Source organism: Anas platyrhynchos, chromosome 16, assembly GCF_047663525.1.
Source record: "Anas platyrhynchos isolate ZD024472 breed Pekin duck chromosome 16, IASCAAS_PekinDuck_T2T, whole genome shotgun sequence".
NCBI classification, from domain to species: domain Eukaryota; kingdom Metazoa; phylum Chordata; class Aves; order Anseriformes; family Anatidae; genus Anas; species Anas platyrhynchos.
This window is the reverse complement of record NC_092602.1, coordinates 7,302,907-7,325,588: the sequence shown is the minus strand read 5'-3', so window position 1 is coordinate 7,325,588 and position 22,682 is coordinate 7,302,907. Positions and strand designations below refer to the sequence as shown.

The following is a 22,682-nucleotide window of genomic DNA, read 5'->3' as shown; positions in this document are numbered from 1 at the left end:
TGCTGCCCCACGGCTGTCAAGTGTGGGAGCAAACAGAGAGCCAGCTGGTCACCGCAGCGCCTCGCCGGGCTACCTGGCCTCCCCACCTGCCCCCGGTGCCGCTCGGCTTTAGGGGATTTGCTCCTAAATTAGCCCGGCGTGCTCTCGGGGCCACGAGGCCGATGGGATCGGTGTTGCCGTGAAGCCTTCGGGAAAACCAGAGTGGGCTTTCGGAGGGGTGCAGAGCAGGCGCCCAGCTCCGAGCCTTTCCCAGTTCCCAGTGCCGGTTCCCAGTTTCCCAACCCGAGCAGCCCCAGGAGGCAGAAGCCTGGCTCAGTCCCTTGGGAAAACAATGCCGAGAGGACGGCTTTTAACACCATCAGGCAGCCAACAAGACAAATTCGGGTGCTCCCAAGCCGGGAAGGCGCTGTCGTGAAGAAGCCGCACGGGTCCTGGCGCATCCGATGGCCCTGCTGGGTACCGGCTGGGCACCGCTGCCCCCTTGCCTTTTTCTGCAGGTTTTTGCCCCAACCGCACGCCTGGCAAGGCAGGGGCTGAGCACAGGGGTGGCCACAGCCCCTGGGCTACGAGTCCTGGGGGTGTCATTGTGTCCCCTCACCCCGTCCCTAGTGGCTGCCCCCCCCCGGGTCACCTTCCCGTGGGGTCCGGGTGCCGCAGGGACCAAGCCAGCGGGACGCACACCCCAGGGGCTGCACGGTGGGGCTGGGGGCGCCCCCGCTTTGTGCCTGGTGACCCCCCCCAGTTTCCCCCTTTCACCCTATAGCCCAGCAAGAGCTTTCCAGCCCCCTGCTCGGAGGCAGCCAAAGTTTCCCGAGCGTGCATCAGCCCGGGGAGGGATCCCCCAGCCCTGCGCGCGGGGGTCCCTTGGGACCCCAACCCCTAAGTGAGCCCCTCGGGGGCGGCAGAAGGAGGGGAACCAGCAGGGATTTGGGGGCAGAGCCCGGTGGCGGTGCTGAGCCTTGGGGGGTGGTTCCCCGAGCCCTTACCTGGGCAGCGGCTTGCGGGCGGTGATGCTGGCCACGATGATGCTCTCGGGGCGCGGCGTGGCCACGGCTTTGAAGGTTCCTCGCCAGAACTTCTCGAAGAGCTGCTTCTCGCCCTGCTGCACGCTGGCCATGGCCCCGGCACGGCTCGGCACGGCTCCGCTCCGCCGCTCTCCGCGGTGCTGATCGCTGTTACATCCCTCCCGGCCCCGCACGGCTCAGGTTGGGGTGCCCGGGGCTGCTGCGGCTCGGGGTTAGCCCGGTTCGGCGCGGCTGGCGGGGGGCGTGTGGGGCCGAGCCGCTCCCGGCTCCCGTTTTGTGGCTGCGAGGCGGGGAATGGGGCCGGGCCCCGCCGCCGTCCCCTCCCCGGTGCCGCCTCCCGCAGCTGCTCCGCCGGGAGCAGCCCCGGACCCAGAGCATCGCCGGGGCTGCAGCATCCTGGATCCGGAGCATCCCTGAACCAGGAGCATCCCTGGACCAGGAGCATCTCACCAGGAGCATCCCTGGATCGGAAGCATCCTGGATCCGGAGCATCCCTGGACCGGGAGCCCCAGGATGGTCTCCACCCAAGTACATCGCCCGTTTTATTACCCAAATGGGCCCCATGGTGACCAGCCCGGGGCTCCCGGTCCAGGGGTGCTCCCCAGGAGCATCTCCTCTCTGGCTGGGTTCAGCCTCTGGTTTTGCCCTCTCCCAGCTGCTCACTGAAAAAAAAAATATAGGCACCAGCTCGGATCACCAAGAGGAAAAGCAGCAGAAAGCCACGGGGAGCTTTCTGTATCTGGTCCACACGGGGATCTGCACAGGGAAGGGATTTGGGAAACAAACTCTTCTTTTCCTCCCCCTCCATCCTCTCCCATTTAACAGCGAGGTGGAGGGGCAGGGCTGGGCTTTGCTGCTTCTCAGCCCCAGCTCTGGGGCAGCAGCAGGGAGGGAAACCCAAAGCGGCTCCAAAACCAAGGGCTCAGCAGCCGGGGCAGGATCCAACCCCTCCTCGCCACCGGGGCACCTGGGCTGGGGCAAGTGCAGCAGCATGATCCCCCCAGCTTCTTGCACCGAGCCCAATAAAGCTGTTTCTGGGAGAAAATGCTTCTCGGAGCCGGTGCTTGGGAGCACAAGTGAGAGGCGGTGACCTTGGGTGGCGGAGGCGCTCGCTATTGTGCCTCGGCTCGCCGCGTGCTGCTTTATGTAAGCAGCTGGGGATGGCAGAGCCAGGAACAATAGGCAGCGGGAGCTGAGGAAGGAGGGAAAACCACGGCAAACTTGATCACCTCCTTGCGATGGATGCAAAATTAGCAGGAGGTAGCAGGGCGTTGCCTGTCTGACATCCTCCAGCCCCGCTGCTTTTTGCTTTCTGTACCCAGAGCCCAGGGCTGCGGCCCTGCACGGAGAGCAGCAAGCCTAAAACCCTAAAACCTCAGCAGCAGCAGAGTCAGGCAGAGGTCCAGCAGGGCTTTGTAAAACACAGCCAGCTCCACCTGGAAAGCCCGAGGGGTTCGGACAGCATCTGCACGGGCAGAGAGCTGACCTTGTCCTATGGGGACAGCTTCACACCCAGCTGGTGCCCCTGGGGCTCCTTTGGTGCTGCCGGTGGGGATGCTGGAGCAAGGGGGGAAGGATCCCAGCCTGATGCTGATCCCCCCCCATAAATGCAGCTCGTTACCCCAAAACCCAGCCCAGCACCAGCTCCCAGCTCTGCAGGATGAGTGCAGCCACCGCCAGCTGCAGCCGAGGCCCCACGGCACCACGCAACGCTTCCAGCCCGCCTGGCCCTTCTCTCCTCTAATCCCCAGGCCACCTGGCCCCAAACGAGCCCGGCTGTCCCCTGTTGTCCCCCAAAGCCCAGCCCACACCTGGAGCTGCTCCGAACACCCCCGATCTGGCTGCTGAATGGGAGGAATAACAAATGTTTGCGCTATTAAATCGGCAGCGCGGGTGGCGTGTGAGCAGGGGGGAGGCAGCGATCGCTACGAGGTGAAACCTCTCCTGGCGTACCTCGCGGGGACATCGGCAGCCAATTAAGCAATTGGCTCCCTTAACGGAGGCTCCAAGGGATGCGCCTCCCCGCCGTACAGCAACGGCGCTGCAATAAATCGCCTCCTAAATAAACAGCCGGGGAAAGCGGCGCAAGACACCCGCAAAAAGCACGGCGGTGGCACCGGCACGGCTGCCAGCCCCGTGCCATCCCCCGGTGATGCTTAGTCCCCCTTTTTCCTCCCCCAAATCCAAAGGGTTAACCTCCCTAGTTTAGATCTGGGGTGAGCAGCAGCAGAAGCTGCCCCCACCGCGGGTGAAGCCTGCCCGGGGCCCTCGACAGGAGCGAGCAGTGGGGTGGCTCCGTGCGTGCTGAGAGGTGCCCCCGGGGACGGGAAGCAGAAAATGTGTTTACCCAGGATTACATTTTAATCTCTTCCCCCCTTCTAGAGAGAGAAGAGAGCTGGGTTTGGCCTGGAGCCGGACAAAGATTTTTCTATAAACGTTGAATTTTCCCTTGGGTTTGGATTATTTGCTCAGTGTGCGACGTGCCGCAGAACCCCAGTGGGTGCTGAGCACCTGCTGCTCTGTGCCCACGGTGCTTGGGGTTCCTGAATCCCCAGGGAAGCAGACCCAGGCCTGACCCCATGTCCCCATGTCCCCATGGCCAGGACAGTGCTGGTGCAGTGACCCCACTGCCATGGCACCATCCTGGCACCTCGACCCACACCTCCATGCCCCATTGCCCCCACGGCAAAGATGCTTCAGTGACACGAGGCCAGAGGAAGAAACAGAGCTTGGTCTTGCACAAAACCTCCCCATTTCCATCTCCACTTCATCCCCCAGCCAAGCAGGCTTCCTGCAAATGCAGAAAATCAATAATTACCTTTGGAAGTATTCATTAGATCTCGAGAGTCAATAAACAAAAGCTGCAAGCGCCCTCGACTCATTACGCTTCAGAAGCACCTACCAATTATTCCCTCCACTAACCCAGCCCCAGTCGGCAGGGGGGGGGATTTTGGCCCTGTGCTGAGGCTGCAGCACTTCGTGGGGTCTATCCCTCATATGCATTCATCTTTCCCTTTGGAAACCTCCATTTTATGGAAGGTTTTCCCCCCTTGAGAGGCTCCTGGGCAGAGCTGCACACACCGCCAGGTCCCTCTGCTGTACCCACAGCTGGGGACAGCCAAGGATGAGGCTCTGGGGGAGAGGGAGAACAGGGAAGGGAAAAAAAGCCCTCTTTCCTTGAAATAGGAGGGCTGCCCAGCAAACGTGGGAAGGTGGAAATTTCAGCAGCAATTTTGGCAGCTGGCAGCACCCAGCCTTCAGCACCGGGACGGCACCAGCAGTACCCAGGGCTTGGAGATGGGGTGGTGGTGCTGGGACCTGCCCTTCCATCCCATCCCATCCCGTCCTGTCCCATCCCTCCTTCCCCTGGGGACATCAGCCAAGATTTGGGGCAGGCTTTCTCCCAGCGCCTGTCCGAGACAATTCCCATCCAGGCTGGGAAAGGAAAGTGCCCGTGGCCCATGCAGGACAGGACGCAGCCGCTCCTGGCTCCCGCTGCGGCTCCTTTGACTGAGGCCTTGTGCACTGCAGGGGGGGGACAGGCACCCCCGCCCCGCTAATGTAGCAATTAGACATGTTCAGATTAATCAGATAATTAAGCAGAAATGCGCTAATTGAATAAACAGGAGAGCTGAATGCCAATGACATGGGGAGAAAAGGAGGACAGGGACAGGAGGCATGCTGGGTGGCGTGGGGACGTGTCCCCGGCTCACAGGTGGCTGAGCCAAGGGGCTGGGGGGGGGTCCCCAGGGCCGGGGGGTGCTGGAGATGAGCTCAGAGCAGCAGGGATGAAGTCAGGCACCGGTGAGGACGGGCCAGCCCCTGGAAGGCAGAGGTGCCCACTTCAGACCAGGAGCAGCCCGTTTATGCTGCTGCTTTTCCTTCCCTTTCTTCCCCGGCGGTGTCTCGGCACCGCTGTGCCCGTGCCGGCATCGTGCAACGCTTGGCAAGAGCGCAGCCTCTGCCATGAGAGCTTCAATTGCTGAGAACAACTGGAGAATTTGGGGCACGGACACTTCCCATTAAGACGCGCTAATGAAATGTGAAAATGTTTTGCTGTGCCGTAATTTTAAATATTTTTGAATGCAGCTGCGGCGCTGTTCGACGAGGGCTAATTTGGACGTCAATTAAACCAGGCTAAATTACGGCCGAGTACGCCGTGGGAGCCAACGCAGCAGGGGACGTGTCCAGGAGCCCCAAATCTTGCTGACACTGCCCTCTCCTTAGAAGCTGGACCAAGAGCCCCATCTCACCTCACCTCCGTGGTCAAGCCCTGCCAGCTGCCAGCAGCACGGGGGACGTTGGGCAAGAAGTGACAAGGACAGGGACGGCCACCCTGGGGAGCAAAGCCACAAGCTCCTGGTGTTTGTCCTCAGCTGCTTGGGGTGCTCGGGTTTTTAAAAGCTCCCAGCAGTGCCTCTGTGTCCAACCACGCCGGGTCTGCTTGGGCTCAGCACCGGGTCCTGGTGGCGGTGACACGGCCCCGTCCTCGCTGGGCAGCCCCTGGGTTGCTCCCACAACGCGTTTATTGATGGGAGTGAAAGAACAAAGCCAAGGGGGCTACGTGGGGAGCAGGAGCACGGGGCGCAGGCTCTTCGCTCTCAGATTTTTTTTAATGGAATAAAAAGGAGATTATTGGCTACAATTAATTGTTCACACTCTAGAGGAGATGAAAGTGCGGGGAGTAAACAGATGCTGGTCACGATTGGGTGCTCATTAAGGCAGGAGCAGGATTCATTTCATACGCGTGATTAACTCCTGGCCACTGATGATTTACACGGCAGATGATCAAAAGAGAATTAATTATGCCCCAAACGGGGCTGTGCCAACCCGGCTGGGCCGGCGCTGCCGACGGCGGAGCCCGCAGCCCCCGACATCCCCTGTAAACAGCAACCGAGCAGAAAATCCAGACGTGTCCTTCCCTCAGGACGGCTTTTGAGCGGCTCGGTGGACATCACCCGCTCACACTGATGCTCCTCACTAGGGGGTTTAAGCCCGAGGGTGACCCGCTGCTCTTCTGGAGCTGGTTTTGGTGGCTGTGAGTGCAGGGGAGCTGCAGGCAGTGCCACAGAGCACGGCGTGGGTGTCCTCTGCCCAGCTTCCTGCCCCTCGTTAGCAGTAATTAACCCAGGGAAGGCTTCTCTCCGCTCGACACCTTTCCTTTCCTTGGTGATTGATGGAGTCCCTCGCCGTTACACATCCACGCGGTAATTAAAGGAAGGGGCTCCGCACCCTGAGCCTGATTTATTCTTTAATACAGCCCCCTTTTGATCTCGTCTCTCTCTCTTAATTTAATTACGAGCTGGGAATCAGCGTCCCTCCACCACCAGAGCCGCTCTGCTTTGCTTGGGTTCCTCCATCCCCAAAACCTGGCAGCTGGCACTTTCCAGGAGCTCCGTTAAGCACCGGCCCTGCTCCCACTTCATGAGAGGGGAAAAATCTCCCCTCGGTTCCAGCATTTAGTCAATAAGGGAGGGAGGGCGGGTTTGTGTGCAGCAGGTGGGATGCTCGCTTCCCTCCCAAACCCCAAATTACCACGGGGCTTCTCCACCCCTGGCAGAGCCCGGGCTGAGCACTGCACAGCATCAGAGCGAGCACCGCGGTGCAGTAACTCCTTCCCAAGCAGCCTGGGCAACAGCAGGCGTTTTAAGGAAGAAATGAAATAAAATAAAAGAAAAGGGCATTTTGTGTTTAAAACCCCTCCACGGCTTTTATTTGCGAGCTCCCCAGAGGGGGCCATGCCCCAGAGGTGCCCACAGAGCCCAGCCACAGGCACGGGCACCTGCCTGGTCCCCCCCGAGCACAGCCAAGCCCCCAGCTCTGCTAACGAAGTGGTGCTGATTAGCGCCTGGTATTTTTAAAATCTTAATCTTAACTCCTGCAGGAGTCACCTTCAGCTCCGCCAGGCGGCCCCTCCCCGAGGAGGCGACAGGGAGATGAATTGATTGCCTGGAGCTGATTAGCAATTAGGCCTGGCACGCTCCAGCTGTAAATACTGTCACCGCGGCTGGGGACGAGGCAAGGCAGGGTGGGGGGGGGGGGGCCGGGGTGCTGCGGTATTAGGAGCAGGAGGGGGCAGACCCCAAAATAACACTTCCCAAAGATTTTGGCAGCCGCTGCCGCTCCGTCCCCTGAGATCGCCGCGTGCTCCTGCCCAGCCAGGCGGCTGCGTGCGGGTGCCTGTGAGTTGTGTCTTTAATATGGTGCGGGAATATTTACCCCATAAATTCTTAAGAGCAGATTTACAGACCCTAACAGCATTACAGGCTGGTAGTGCAGCTATGAGATACCCTCCCCATAGGGCTGCCAGCAGCGTGGAGCTGTCCAGGGGCTGGGGCTGGTGTCACCCCCCCCAGCCCTGACCTGCTCCATCCCAAGGGACACCAAGGTCCCCACCCCGATGGGGCCCAGGCAGCACCCGAGGATCCAACCCAGCTCAGCTCCAGCAGGACCAGTAACAGACGCCCACGCGATGCCGCTGTCACCTCTGTGCCTGTTGCCTTCAGAGTTGCTGGCTATTTACACAGCTCTGAACCATTACAGCTCCGTGACACAAGCCCCCAGTCCCAGGCACTTGAAAAGAAATGAGAAAGAAATTGAATTGTACTCGAAGGCGACTTCTGGGGAGATAACGCCAAGGCTCCCTGCTCAGGTGCGGTGGTAGCGAGAGAGATGAGCTTCACCTCCCTGCACGGCCCCGGCAGTGATGGACGATGCCACAAGCGGAGCACCACGAATCCGGGCAGCTTAAAAACCAAACATGCAGAGGGCCAGCAGGCTGCGTGCTTGGGGTTACCACTGCTGGGGACGGGCTGCTGAGATTTAACAGCTGGTCGCTGGTTAAAGAGGCTGGGGCTGCCTCTCAGCCCACGCTCTCCAGCTCCAAGCTGCTCCTGGCTGATGGTGCTCGCTTCAGGATGACCAGAATTTGGGGAAACGAGACGTTGGAGCTGTTGCTCAGCGCTGTGATGAGGGTGCAGTCGAACAAGATAGGTAAGGTGAAAATACTTGCAAGGGAAGAAAAGGGGAGGCTCTGGCTCGCTCGGCCAGGCTGCTAGCCCTGACTGGTACTGGGGTAGGCCCAGTACCCACCAGCAGCTGGTCATGTTGGGCTGCAAAAGCTCCAGAAAGGCCAGGGAGGGCTCAGCTGCCCGGGGAGGGCAACGTAATGCTCTTCACAGTCCCTCTTTTGGTGACTAGACCAGAAATCATCTGCTTGATCTTCAACCAGCAGCCCAAAGCCTTTACATCAGTCTCAAGATTAATTAGCAGCTGAATAATAATCCCGGATAAGTCTCATCAAGGCGTAAGAACCTTCCCTGCTGCCTTGGGCGTCAAGGGGGCGGAGCACAGCCTGGTGCCAGGACCCCCGGCCTGGCCCCATTTTGGGGTGTAGGCTGCTGCTTTCTCTTGGCACAAGCAGCTGGGTGCTGTCACCCATGGCAGGGGCTCCCCAGAGGCAGAGGACAGGCTAGGGGTGGTGCAGAGCTGCTGGGGGCTCAGGACTCTGTAGCAGAAGGCAAGAGGACGACAGCCCGGTAGCTCCGTCTGCGTGCGGGTGACATTCCTTTACCTCCAGCCCCCCTTCCCCGGGCACCTCCTCTCCTCAAAAACAGCAGCAAGAAAAAATAAATAATCAGCCGCAGCGAGCCGGCTGCAGCAGAACATTTATTTCATCGAATGCACCATTTATTTTCAATTATCAGCGAACCTCCCCCCTCCTCTGCTCCCTCCCTCCCCGCGCGCTCGGCGGATCGCTGGGACAAAGTTTGCAGAGTTGCAAAACGGCGACAGAGGAGAGGGCAACCCCGCCAGAGGGGAGGCGGAGAGGGGCACACATGCTGGGGTGGTGCAGGGAGAAGGACAGAAGGACAGAAGGGTCAGACAGAGTGGGGAGAGGCGCCCTGCCTCTTGGCTTACCTCGGCCCAGGGTGCTGAAGAGGTGCGGTGGCAGCGGAGCAGAGGCAACCATGGGGAGGCTGCAGGGAAGAGGCACAGACGAGGGTCAGAGCGGCACTGTAGGCATCTTATCCTTCTATAAGCTCTTTCAACCTCACAGTCCCAGACTTTTCTCCCTTGTCCTCTCCTCCTGGGGCCGGAGGCTGACCTCAAGCTGTCCTCACCTCCCCAGGGACACAGCCACGGCGACCTCAGGTTCACAGGAGACGTCCAGACCTGGTGCGAGATGTGGTTTCTGAGCTGGTGAGCAAAAAAAAACATCCCACCCAAAGTCCCCACGTGGCCTGCAGGCCTCCAAGCAGCCAGAGCTGTGTCATGACACCCCCTGCTCTCCCTGGCACCCTTATCCCACTGGGTGCAGGCAGGGGTCGAGGTGCGGCACTCGCTGGCTCTGCCTTACGCTCGCGCTCCAAAAGCTGCCTTATTCCCAGGTCGCTCTCAGTCAGAGCCATTTAAAGATCTCTGACATATCATGAAGGATCCTCTAATGGGGTTCAGCAGACTAAGATTTATATCAAAAAGCCCCAATTTATTGAATTAATGCTGCAGAGCGAAACCGTGGCTGCTTAACAACTGGAGTATCAGTATTTTACAGCAACATAACTAATAAGGCCATTAATACAAACTGGGCTCCCTCCTGACACTTATATCACTGTAAATCTCTCTCAGCACCAGAATTATTTATGCCATCCCAGGCACTCGAGGAGCGCTGTCGTCCTTTATCAGGCTGAAAGATTTAAGCCACGAGATGATGCTAACTGTAATAAAAAAGGAGCGTGAGAGGAGCGGGGACAGCGTTGGCAGGGCAGCAACGGGGCCGGGACCCTGACCCAAGGACAGCGGGTGCAGATGCGAGCCTAGCCCTTGCTTTTGGGGAGCAGCTCCCTATTTCCAGCAGCGATGGGGCCAGAGGCACCTGCAGCCCCAGGCCTCGAGATCAAACCCATGGGACATAAATATTGACATATTTATGTATCTGGCTGCAGTTTCCCATGTGCACCAGGTTTGCCCTGAGCAAAGAAAACTTTGAAAGAGAAAGAAACGAAGCTGCACAGGGCGAGGAAGGTTTCAAAAGCCAAGAAGCAGCCCCAGCCCTGGCCAAACAGCAAGGGAAACCATAAATAGGAAGGAGGACGGGGTGGGGGCGGTGGGAGAGGAGAGGAGCCTGACAGACCTCGGTGAGTACTAATTATTTCTGGCATTATCTGCACAGACAGATAAGGTTTTCATTAATAAATGTGAAGAGGAACGAGGAGGGGGAGGTGAAGAGGAGTGTGGGGAGGGGACAGAGAAGCACTAACAGCTGAGTGCCGGGCGAGATCTGCAAATTAGCCACAACCAGCAACAAAATGCAGTCGGGTACCGGGAGCAATTAGGGGCCCGGCCGGCTGCAGTGGCAGCACGGGGGGACACGGGGGACAGTAATTAGCTGCCAAGCCTGTCCCCACTCACCTCTGCTTCGCAGGCTGCCTCGTAATTCCCGACACGTTGGAAATGGAATCATCAGTAAGCTCTCATACGCGGGGCCTTATTAAACCCGCTATCTGTGCTTATTTAATTGGAAGGAGATAAAGCCAGGCCAGCCCGGGGAGCAGGGCTGGGCCGATGCAGCATCTCGCTGCAGCCCTGCTTTTCAACCCAAATGTGCAGGCACACGTGCGTGAGCAGGGCGACAGGGGTTGCAGGGATGCCGGAGCCATGAATTCGGACTTTTATCTCTGGGCAGGCTGTGACAGCACCGAGAGGCAGGGGAAAAGGAAAGCCCGGCTCCCCCATTATCCCTCGGTTTGCAGGCAGCGCGTACCTGGGCTGGATGGGGCTGGAGCTCCATGGGGTGGTTTCGTGCAGCGGGGTTTGCAGCTGAGGTCAAGGAGCTGTGGCAATTAGCAGAAGCTGCCCGCTCCTCTCTTGGCCTCGGTTCCCACGGCAACAGGGCATTTTGGCACATTTCTTCACGCACAACCTCACGGCAAAGGTCAGCACGGGAGAGGAAGATGCTTGGTCCAGCTGAAACAGAATATTGGGGCAAGTCATTAAAACCCAGACCAACAAGAACGCCTCTCCCCGCAAAAAATCATCTCAGCCGTCCCCAAACCAACCTCCCCGGGGTGCGTGTGCCAGGGCCATGGCTCAGCAGCCACCCCTAACTCACGAGTGACGTTTCCATCAGCCCCTCTGCTCTCCCCGGGGAGCTGCTGCTCCCTTCCATTGCTATTGAGAGGAGACGGCGTCCTCCCTGCTGGGCAGCCCTCTTGCCACAGCCCCTTCTTTCCAAGAAGCCAGGGCTCCAGGGGCTCTGGAGAACTTTATTCACAGAGCAGGGGAAAGAGAGAATTGCTTTTCTCGGTTTTATCAGAGCCAAGACTTCATAGGGCTCTCCTTAAACCATGGCATTACAAAGGAAGCGAGAGCCTGCATAGGTGAAAGGACAATTTTTCTGGAGGCAGGGCAAGCTGCCGTCACTGCAAGCACTTAATTAGGAGTCAAAGTGCTAGACCAAGGAGTTTTGCCTGCAGAGATTTACCAGACACAACCACAAGCTGCTTACTTCAAACAGCTGAGCAGGAATTGTTTCTTTCTGCTCGAAGCTAGACAGCGCTCCCTGTCCTCCAAAGCAGGGCTCCAAAGCCCGCTGAGCAGCACGTGGGTGAGCAGACCCCATTAGGCAGCACAGGAGAAAGTTGAGGAGAACAGGACAAACACAAGCTCCGTTTCAGCAGGCAGAACTTGCCCTACAGCCTACCCAAAGCAGGCTTCAGCCACAGCAATGGTGCTGGTGGACATGGGGCTGATCCCCAGCCAGGGACCAACAGCCCTCTCCCAACCAGCCAGGCCCGCAGGACGCTTCCAGACATCCACCAGCTCTGTAGAGCCAGAAGAACAGCGAGGATTTCAGCCAGAGACCTCCGTTTAACAGGAGAGAAGGCTGAGACCAAGTTTCACCTCTTTGAAATTTAAGATGAAAACTCCCCGTGTTACCAGCAGCTTTTCTGAGGCAAGTTAGCAAAGTCTGTCTGCAGGCAGAAATCTCCTAAAAGGAGCAATTACGACCAGGACCAGCAGAGAGGCTTTGATCAGTTAAAAGAGACATTTTTCCTGAGACAACAGTTCAGGAAGAAGAAGCAGGAGCTGCCTCACAGAAGGCACCCCGACCAGCACAGTTCCCCTCCCTGGTGCTCTGCACTACAAAGCCCAGGGCCACAGGAGAGGCAGAGGCACGGAGGAGGCGAAGCACACGCTGTGCTGGGGTGAGCGCCGTGCACAGGACCCGTTTGGGAGGAACACAGCACCCACAGCACCCACCTGGCCAGAGGTGGGCACACGGAGCTGCCATCTGACCCACGGCTAGGTGGGAGGGCTGAAAATCCTCTTTGCTTCTTCACGCCATGAGGGTTTGGTTGGGAATCTCCCCTCGCTGGCACGGGGACAGCAGCGGGTGTCACGGGGTGAGCTGGGTGCCAAGAAGGGGCATCGGTAGTTCGGGATCCAAGGAAACGGCCCGAGATCCTGCCAAGAGAAGGACACATTGATTGCTTTCGTACAGCTGCAAACATTAAGCTTGCAAGCCAAGCCTGCGTTCAAGAAATCTCTAACGTTTAAGGAGCTAAAAACCCAGCGTATGACTGATGGAAAGCTGAGAGCTTCTCTTCATCAAGCTGCCTGAGGTGGGAGGTATTCCCCAGTGCCCCCAAAGCATTTGGGATGCAGCTCAACCCGTGTCCTAGGTGGGAAGGGCTGCAACGATTCATCTCATGCCTCTCCTCTGCCCCGTTCCTCCTTTGTCCTTACCGTGCTGGCAGCAGTCAGGGTCAGCTCTGCAATCCCCATTTAGTGCTGCGGGGAGTTCCTGGTGTCTCCTTTTGTGAGTATTTCCCTCCTGGTCACTGAAGCAGAGGGAAGGTTTCTTCGTTTCCTTCCAGGTGAAGGAGCACTGCTTCTGCAGCACTTCTTACCGACAGCAAACCCTGTGCCCCAAGCCCAGGGAGACCTAATGCTGCAGTCAGACAGCACTGTCCCCAGCGTGGAGCAGAAGGGACAGCTCCAGCCACCCACCCAAGCCCAGCAGAGCAGCCCTCGAGTCAAGTTCAGCCCCAAGTTAAGGCTAAAAACCCTTCCAATTCCACCTCATCGGGAAAAAGGGCTGGGAGGCCAAGCTCCACACCAGCTCCTCTGACCTCAGACGAGGGCAAGCGAACTCCAGGCTAATTAATGAAGAATTGCAGCGCTCGAAGGCTTTGGCACCATCATCTGTTGCTGCAGTTCAAGTCCATTAAGCACGGCCTCGCTCTGCAGCACGGCCTCCGCTTTGCTGCGCAGAGCTCTCCAGCACACCTGGCAGCTCGGGGACACGCGGCCACCCGGGGCGGTGGTGGCCCTGGAGGGGCCAAGAGGAGACTCTGCAGGGAACGGGGTGGGGGGATCCCATCCCCTCTCCTTTTAGGATCTTTCTCCTACCTCTCACTCAGCTTTTCAGTGACACAGGACCTCCTTTCTCCAGGTACTGGTGGTAAGAGCAGTGACGCGCCCTGCTTGGCTCTAATCAGCTGCAAAATCACCGAATGTTCTTCAGCTGTGTTTTTTTTTTTTTTTTTTTTAATATCAAAACTGGAACTGAGCTGGAAGAAAGTAAGCAAAATCCACCACGGCTAATTATTTGATCTTAATTGTCAAAAAAAAAATAGACGGATTGATGAAAGGAGTTGGTAAGCAGAACGATAACATGAGTGTCCTCGAAGGCAAGCGCAGTAACAGGATCCAAAAGCAAGACTTTTGGTAATCCTTGGGCTGTTAATTATCTAAACACCAGTCCCTTGGAGCTGCCTGAGCGAGGATTAATTAGGTTGTGAAATAATAGCTAAATTGATACTGGGAAGGAGTTTGGGTTCCAAAATAATGGCTGAAGATTAGCCAGCCGGTTTCCCCATTTCTCTTTGCGATGCTCAGAAGGACATTTGTCTCTGCTGCTTTTTCAGAAAGGGGCCATTAATCAAACCAGCAGACGGCCCTTCCCAGATCTGCGATGTTGCACAAAGACAAAAGGAAGGAGGAGGAGGAAACAAATCACCTACAAGTGTTAAGAAAAAGAAATCCCAAAACCCAGTGATTAGCAGCTACGGAGACCGTCTCCCCACAGGGGCTGGATCCATTCAACCAGAGCAACTCTCCTGGAGATGAAGAATATCTCCTGTGAAAGGCAGGTACCTACAGGAAAAGGATTTGACTGTCTCTAAAACAAATTACTTGCACTAATCCCAGACACCAGGATTTGTGTCTCCTGATTCAGCCAAGTTTGATGTCCACCTGCCAAAGCTTTCCCCATGAGCGGGCCGCATGGCCATAAGGCTTTGTGGGATCGACCCCTCTCACCTGGCTGCACATCTCACAGGAGGTGGAGGAACATCTCCCATCAGCGTCTTTGACGCTGCCACACGTGGCTGAAGCCTCCTGGCCAGCTCAGGAGGTGCCAGAATACAGTGTACGGAGGCACCCACGCATCCTACTGCGTCTCCTCCAAACAGCCCCACGATGCTCCCCACCTCCCCGGGGGATGGCACTTGCAGCCCAAGAGGAGGCACGGAGCCTTTTCTCCTGGCCCCTTCCCCTCTCTCCCAAGCTCCCTGCCACCACACATTTATGGAGCACTCTGGGCAATCAGCCTGGCGTTGCAGCAAAGCGAAAGAGCAGCCGGCTGAAGGCTGCGGCATTAATCACACCAGCCTCTCACTCACGGAGCCTGTTGTCTTGCAAGAGCGTCTGCTCCATAAAATATGCACAGCTGACACGCATGAAACCCCTCGCAGCATTTATTGATGTACATTACCTTGGCTTTTACAGCATAATAAATAACAGGGGAGAGGCAGACACCCGTCCCCTGATCAGTCTGCGCTGCGCTGCCCACCCTTGGTGGTGTCTCAGACCGAGGTGTGCAGAGAACATCTCCCCCGCCAGCAACACGTGTCCGAGCCCCAGGAAGGTCGTGCTCCCGCACAGGGAGGCCAAGATCGTGTTTCCTTTCCTTTACAGGGGCCTTTAATAAACAGGCACCACCAGCCAGGGAGAAAAGCGTCCTTGCAAGCTGCTTGTTACCTCTGGCACCAAACAGCTACGGGCAGACAAGGGGCAGCGCTGGCTCCGAGCAGGGAGTTCTCAGTTCTTGGGCAGTGAGGAGGGGAATCGCGTTGGTCTGGTAGGAAAATCCCCTCCAGCATCTGCCAGAGCCACAGTGCAAAGCGCAGACCTTCCCCACGAACATCCAGCAGCCCCACTGCGGGCGCACAGCCCCGCTCTGCCCCCGGAGCAGACTGCTGGCAGGCAGCTCTGCTCTGGGTTTACACCGCTTCTCAGACCTCAGTGGCTCCATGCGCTGCAGAAGAGGCTTAAGCAGAGCTCGGAGGAGAGATCCCATCGGATAAGAGCGAGCAGACAACAGTCCCGTACCAAAGGGAAGGCACTGCACCTCCGGGAGGCTTGGTTTATCATCACAGGTCTCAGACAGCACAGAGTACCTACCGCAGTGTCAGGCAGCGAGCAGCAAACATCTCATTAGTTACAGCAGGGCTCCTGCTGCTCTGCCAGCCTGGGCTGAACCAGCTCGGAAAGGGGAACAAAATTCCCCTCCTGGAAGCAGATCAAAAGCAGAGCAGGGCGAGGGGAGGAGGAACTCACCTTGTGGCTGCCGGTCCAGCAGCATCCTCAGCTCCTGGAGCACGTAGGCTTCGGGCTGCCTAACCTTGTGGTCTCACTCCGCTGCAATGCCTTCGATAGATTAATCACTCACGCCGTGGGCAAGAAAAGTCAAGTGGATATCGTCTCCTCGGCCATTACTCTGATTTTTCATCCTCTGCTTGCTGTGAACAAAACAGAAATGACAGTCAGAGTGGCAGCTCACCAGCCCTATGCAGGCTGCAGCACACGGTGTCCCCACACCATCATCCAAACCAGGGCACAGAGCGCCCGCTGCTCGCTTCGCCCTTCACTGTCCAGCAAGCCACTGATTTATCTCCAGGGGCCAGTTATTTATCTCCACCCTCAGCTGGGGAAGAGAAGACACTTCTATTGGCAAGTCTGGGGGGCCTCCACCAGAAACAGAAGTGAGGGGAGCACCAAGGCCCAAGGGAAGAGCTATTTTTTGGGGACCATTACAGAGCTTTGGGCTCACAGCACCCACACTGCCCCCTCCCTGCAAGGTATCACAGCCCCCAAGAAGGGGCTCGGTGTGCTGAAGCAATGGGAGCGGCTCCAGCTCCTGTGCAAGAAGCTGGGGGCAGCTCCACATGGATCACACTATTTTCAGCAGGGGCTCTTCTCTTCGGCCCTCTGAATTCCCCCTGCCCAACCCTTTGCTGTCTGCAGGCACCAACACCAGCCCGCCTGGGCTCTGCAGCCCAGCTAACACCACACAGGGCTCTCTTTTCCAGATTCCCTTTTAGCTGTTTGCTAGCCCCAGGGGGAGGAGGTAGTTTTTTCATCCCTTTTTACAAGGTGATTAAATGCTGCATTTGTAAAACACTTCATTCTGGGAAACAAATTATGTAAAAACCGCACTCAGTGGGACCTAACACGAACTGATACCATCAGCTAGCAACAGGGGCTCCGCTTCCAGGCTTTGCTTTCCAGAGGCAGCCGTGGATAAGCTGCTGACCTGCTGCAGCCCAGGACAGGGTCCCACCAGGCACAGAGCTCTGACCTGGCCCTGTCACAGTCTCCTGGTGACCTCGAAGCCTGCAGGTCCCATGGAAAGAGCCAGCTGGCTGCAGGCACCTACCTCCCAGGTCACGTCCGTGCTGGGTGAGCTCTGGTCAGCTCGCATGCCGAGCAGGACAGTGCACAGATGGGCCAGCCTGGGCAAGGCTTGGGCATGGTGCAGGGCGGCTATGGAAAGTCTGGATCTCCTGCTGCTGCTTATTTTAGCACTCACAAGGGGTTTTCAGAGCTCTCCTGCTGCTGCTAGCTCTGCTGTGGCACTCCAGGCACGGAGAGTTGGAAGAAGAGCAGCTGGATGGGGTTTCACTCCTCTCCAAGCAGCTCCAGGGGATGCAATACCTGCCCCCAGCCCAGCAACTACAGCAAGAGACAAAGCCAACTGGACCCAGCTTTCCTCATCTCAGATTGGAAACGACGCTGCTTCCCTGAGGACAGGCCACTTGTCAGGGCAGGTGGCTGCAGCAGAGGAGAAAGGAGCTCTTCTTCTGGACAGGCTCAAAGATGCTCCAGGGGAAAGCACCGCGGGCAGGTAACGTGCTGGATTAGAAGAGAAACCAGCCTTAGAGCCTGCCTCGGGTGTATTGCTGATGAAAAAGGAAGAAGAGCGAAATCAAGATTTCCTGCCCCCAATTTGCTGACTCAGTAATGACTCAAGTGACTAAATTTAGCTAGTGAAGAGCTCAGCAGCAGGGTGAGCGCCTGCTGGCCTTTCCTTAACCTTATTATGAGACCTTTCAAGTAACCCCTTCCCCGGCTCAGAAGGGATTCTGCTCACGCTCCAAGGGGATTATGAACCACCTCTGAAAGCTGGGAGAGAGACGTGTGTACGTCCACAGGTACACACACGGCTTCCTGGTGGCGATGCAAGACCTGGGAGCGGAGAGACAGCACTGGAGTGCCTCTCGCTTGTGGAGTCGTCATGGCAACAGGAAATTTTTAAAAGCAATTAGGTGTGGGTTCATCTGCATGGCTCGGAGGATCGCAGAGAGCCCTGCCTCTCCTCCCTGCAGCTGCTGTGCGCAGGCAGTGGGGTCTGGGGGCTCGGGGCTCTGCCGGTTCAGGCAGATGGGGTGGTTCTGGCTGAACGTCCGTGGGCAGAGCCACGAGGGCTTTGGGAGCCAGCCCTGTGCTGGTGTGAGCTCAGGCTGGCTGATGGAGGGGGAGATGCCCCGCAGGAAAACAGCCCAGACCCAGGTCTACGTCTGCAGCTGGGGCACAACGAGGCAGAGCTGAAGACTTCCTGACCGGAGGGAAGTATAAATTTCTGACAGCAGCGATACCATCAACACAGCCTGACCTGGCTGCAAGATAAGCTGCCCCCGTGTTTTAATAAGGCCCGTTCCTGCAAGGTCAATCATTACCTAACCTCCCACAAAACCTTCATTGACCATTCTCCAAGAAGACGGGAGAGCAGCTCAGTGCCTGCACTGCCCGGCAGCTCCGGGTTCAGCATGTGGGACCCACAGAGCTCCTCTCCTCCACAGCCCCAGGGCAGGAGCCGAGGGAACCTGCTGTTGTGGTTTAACCCATTTTTAGGAGGAAAATTAACTCTATTCCAGCTGAAAGCAGGCCATCTGCCTGCCCCAAGCCGCCCACGCCTCCCGAAGGCTTCTGACTCGACCCTCGGCTGCTGCAGGATTGGGAACAGATCGGTGCACGTTCACCTCCACGTGGGCACGGCGTCAGCCCTTCTCCAGATAACACCACACACTCCGCTTCTCCCATTCCAATCGCACTGCAAGGGCTTTTTTCTCTTTTCTTTTCTGAAACTCAGTCCCTCCTCCTCACTGCTAGAAATCCCTCTGAAGTTTCTCTTCACATCTTTTCGCTCCCCTTCGCGATTTCGACATTTCCCAGGCTCTGTAGTGGATGAGCTGCTGTTCCAGCTCCCCACCCCACCTCCATTTTCCGCTTATTTTTCTACATTGTCTGCTCCCAGTGGCCACTCTGGCCACCAGCAGCTTTTTGGCCATTTGATGAAACAATCCTCACTCCAGCATCTGTGTGCGAGTGTTGGTTCATGGCTGCTCCAGCCCCTGCCCGAGCCCAGCGCCAGCACTCGTGCATCTTTGCACCAAAGAGCTTCCCGGAGGCCCTGAAAGCTGCAGAAGCACGGACAGCCTGATGTTCGTGCCCTGTTTTAACATCTATCTCCCCCTTTTTATTTATGAACTAGAAATGGAGCTTTAGCTTCTACCAGAGCAAAGCCAGAGAGCAAAGAGGTGCCGCAGGGAACCCGCGCGTGGGGCTCTCATCACGCCAGCAGCATGAGTCAGCCACACCACAGCCTCCCCCTGCAGCAAGGAGCTGCAAGGATGAGCACCAGCGTGAGGAGAGGGGAGAGGAAAAGGGAAGCTTGTGCAGAAACAGCACACGGCATCCGCTCCACGCGGGCGGCTGGGTGGGAAGCCAGCTTCCCTCTCTGTTCTTTCTGCCTTACAACTTGCCTGCAGGGCTGGAGAAGGCTGAGTTGCTGCTGCTTTCTCCCAGGCTGGTTCGCTTTCAGGGTGAGAGGGGTGGGTAACGTACATCTGCAGAGGGGAGATAAGGTAATCAGGTACCTCGACTGCCTGGGATCTTATTAAAGAAGGGCTGGCTGGCGAGATCCTATCTCTGCACAGAAATATCTGCAACTTTATCCTCAACTGTAACACGAACCAAAACAAATTGGATGACCAGCACGGCCACTGTGGGCTCTCCTGCATGGCACGGTGGGCAGGGAGCAGAGGGGAGGCCACCCCAGCACAGCCTGGGCCCTGGCAGAGCAGCTGAGGACAGCAACACGGCAGGATGCTGCTGCAGCAGGAGGAAGCGAGGGTGTAAATGCAGGAGTGAAGGAGACCTTGTGAAGGACAAGGGAAGGGCCCAGATTCAGGCTCGTATGCCCAAGGGCACCACAAAGGGTGTGCAGCCCAAGGGAGCACTTGAGAAAGCAGCTGGCTTTAATGTGTCTCACGGGAACGCCTCTCTCTTAGGGACCCCAAATTACAGCGTGTCCCCAGGGCTGCCCAGCGAGCCCACGCGCTGACAGAGAAACATGCAGCAGCAATCTGATGGCTAACAGAAGCAGCAGGGCCCATTCCTGCTGCTTGGGACACCAGGAATGCTGCGAGGAGCCAGAGCAGGGCTCAAAGCTACAGAGCTGGGTTTCAAACCCTCTGGTCCCACGTTCATTCAGGAGCACGGGGACAGGGGCAGCTCTTGGAAAGCCACCACCTCCCCACTTCTCCCCAGCTGCAGCCCCAGCTCCTCCCAAGCAGGTTTGAGCCCAGCAGGCAGCGCTGGAGCAGCCCACCCAACCATTTTTCCACCCTAGGCTGACCCCTGGGGACAGCACAGTCGGTTTTTGCCAGGTTCATCACTCACCTCCCACCTCCCTGCTGCAGCAGAGGGAACCAGGCACCACACAGGGGCTGGCCACCAGCCTGCTCTGCAGGAGCAGATGAAAGGCTCCTTTGTTCCTCCACCTGGAGCACACAGCCAGCCTGGTTCTCGTGCATCTGCAGGAGCCAAGGCCACTGGGAGCAGGCTGTCTTGCTGCAGCTGGGCTGCAGTTGATAGGGGGACCTCTGACCGCTCTTTACAGCATTTGCAGGGGACTGCGTGCAGCTTCCCTCCTTGCTCTCCAGCAGAGCTCTCCACCCATGCTGGCAACCTGGGAAGTGAACACAAAGACAGATGTTCATGGGAGGGGTGAACCTACCTGTGCTGATGGTTTGGGCTTTAAAAAAAACACTGAATGTCCTCCAAGGAGGAGGGACCTGGTGCCGTGCCCGCTAAACCAGGCACAGTAGCAGCATGGAGCCAGCTCGTGCCCCCACCGAAGCCAGGGACAACATGCACACAACCAAAGCTCAGATCTCCATCTCCTTTCGTTGTGCCCAGGAAGTGTCCTAGCTGCTCCTGCCACCAACACCTTGTCACAGTAATGCAAACTATGTCAAAGCAGAAGGTGCAAGAAAGCTTCTGTCAGCTCCTCTCCACCCCCTGAACACCCCAGTCAGCTGCACACAGTGCTGGAGGGATTGCAGCCTGCCAAGAGGGGCACGAAACCATCCATGGGACATGCAGAGACCTAGGAAAATGTTGTGCATCAAAGCAGGCAGCAAAGTACACCATCAGCTGGCGTTCAGCAGGGGCTGATGTCTCTGCTCCCCCACGGAGGGTAACGGCCCAGACACTGCCAGGACAACTCCCGGATACCAAAGACAAGTTGACCAAAATACCTGGGGAAGAAGTCCTGCAGCCTGAGATGATAATTTGTGCTTTTTGAGGCCCTTTGGGTGAAACAGAGACAGGAAAATCTTCAAAGACGATGCAGAGAGGATGTTCCTGCCTATTACCTGCAACTGGAGATATGCTACCTGACTTATCCAGGGCAAATACAGCTTGTCAGGAGCAATACACTCACTGGACTGCTGGATGGCTCGGTCCGTGCCGACAGTGGCGGTGTAGGAGAGGTAATCAAAATGCTGCTGCGGAACCAACGCGTAGCAGCTCCACACGAGCCCTCTGAAGCCGATGGGAAAAGGAAGGAGGCAAGAAGTGCTGACAAGCCAGCGCCGTCTGTAGCAAGCAAGAACAAGGACTGACATGCAGCTTAACCAACATATTAGTTAACACCAGGAAGGAACAAAAAGAAGTTACAGGGGTGAAGGAAGAAAGCTGCTTCCCCTATAAACACCCAGAATGTGATGCTCTTGGACTTAATATCACCAGATATGTGACGGGGGGCTCACCCTCTGCACTCAGACCATTTTGCCAAAAGGAGTGAGAGCAGTATTTAGATCACGATGTCTAAATGTCATGAGAAGAGGCATAGCAAAGGGCCAGGGCTACTTCCTGGTGGGCCAGGTCAGGCTCTCCCCGTAACGCTGGGCAGGCCAGCAAGCTGCAGGCACTTAGCTCTGAGCAGTTCTGGGATTCCCTGGACAGATCCCAAGGCAAGCACCAGTGACCCAGCTAATTACTTGTAGGGAATTACTCTGCAAATGCTGGCTCATAATAAATGATTGTGCTCCGTAAAACCCTTTCTGAACCAGCTGTATCACACAGGTGTCCTCAGGAGTAAAAGTGCTCAGCAAAAGCAGCATGAACTTGGCACGAGAGGTGAAAGCAAGACCCAAGCTGGCAACGCTGGCTTTAAGACGACGAGGAAACATCCAAACAGGAGCTGCACAGGACCACCACCCCATGGCAAGTCCCGAGCTCTGAAATGGCTTTGTCAGGAGATTTGGTATCGTGTGGGTTGGTTTCCCTCTGGTCAATGGGAAAGCAACATGCAGGAAATTCCTATTTCAGTGACTTTGGAGAAGGAGGATCTCACATCCCATGTCCCTCTGCCTTCCTGGTGCTCTCTCCTCTTGGGTTAGCACATATCACAGACCCCAACCTCTGCGGGCAGATGGCTCTCTGCCTTCGTAGCAGCAGGCTAATAGGAAAGCAGTAGGGGCCAGATGCTCCTGCCCTCCCACGTTGAGCACGAGCAGCAGCAGCATTTGCTCACGTCGGCACCGAGAGCCACCGAAGGCAGCAGGAAGCAACAGTGCCAGCACTGACGTTGAGCCAGCGATGCTCAGAGCCCTCTGAGAGCTCTCGGAGAGGATGTTATCCACTGACCTGCTGCACCAGACAGCCTCTGCCACTCCGGGGCTGCCTGCGGAAAGCTGGAGGCCTCCCAAGCACCAGCTACACCTCGCGCCTGGCTGCTGCGGCTTCCTGACGTGGTCAGACTGCGGAAAGCACCCAGGCAGGGCAGCCCGGGGCTCAGCCCGGGGGGCAGCAGGAGCTGTCCTCTTGGATTTCACCACCCCCACAGCTCGCTCCACTCCAGCAGCAGGCACAGGGAAAGGAGCTCCACGTTTATTCCTGCACAGCGACAGCTCTGAACTCACTGAAAGCCGCTGTCGGATGCTGTTTAAGGCCCACAGCTGCCCCCGTGCCCCAGTTCGTGCCCCGGGAGCAGAGCAGGGACATTCGGCCACTGAGGGATTA

General features: G+C 57.3%; 1 protein-coding gene across 7 annotated transcripts in view; it reads right to left on the bottom strand.

Moving 5' to 3' along the window:
- Window positions 1-22,682, bottom strand: part of SRRM4 (serine/arginine repetitive matrix 4) — a 70,234-nt gene that overhangs the window by 31,352 nt on the left and 16,200 nt on the right. For 5 of the 7 annotated variants that reach the window (XM_072024296.1, XM_072024294.1, XM_072024295.1 and 2 more), the window contains 5 exons: window positions 20,055-20,343; window positions 15,651-15,832; window positions 12,288-12,491; window positions 10,789-10,991; window positions 987-9,200 (listed from right to left, as the gene is read on the bottom strand). In XM_072024296.1, coding sequence (XP_071880397.1) covers window positions 987-1,117 — 131 coding nt within the window. In that variant the 5' untranslated portion in view covers window positions 1,118-9,200; window positions 10,789-10,991; window positions 12,288-12,491; window positions 15,651-15,832; window positions 20,055-20,343. Of the gene's footprint in view, window positions 1-986; window positions 9,201-10,788; window positions 10,992-12,287; window positions 12,492-12,773; window positions 12,869-13,439; window positions 13,601-15,650; window positions 15,833-20,054; window positions 20,344-22,682 lie in introns of all 7 variants that reach the window. The other 2 variants (XM_027469888.3, XM_072024293.1) reach the window with 2 other exon arrangements.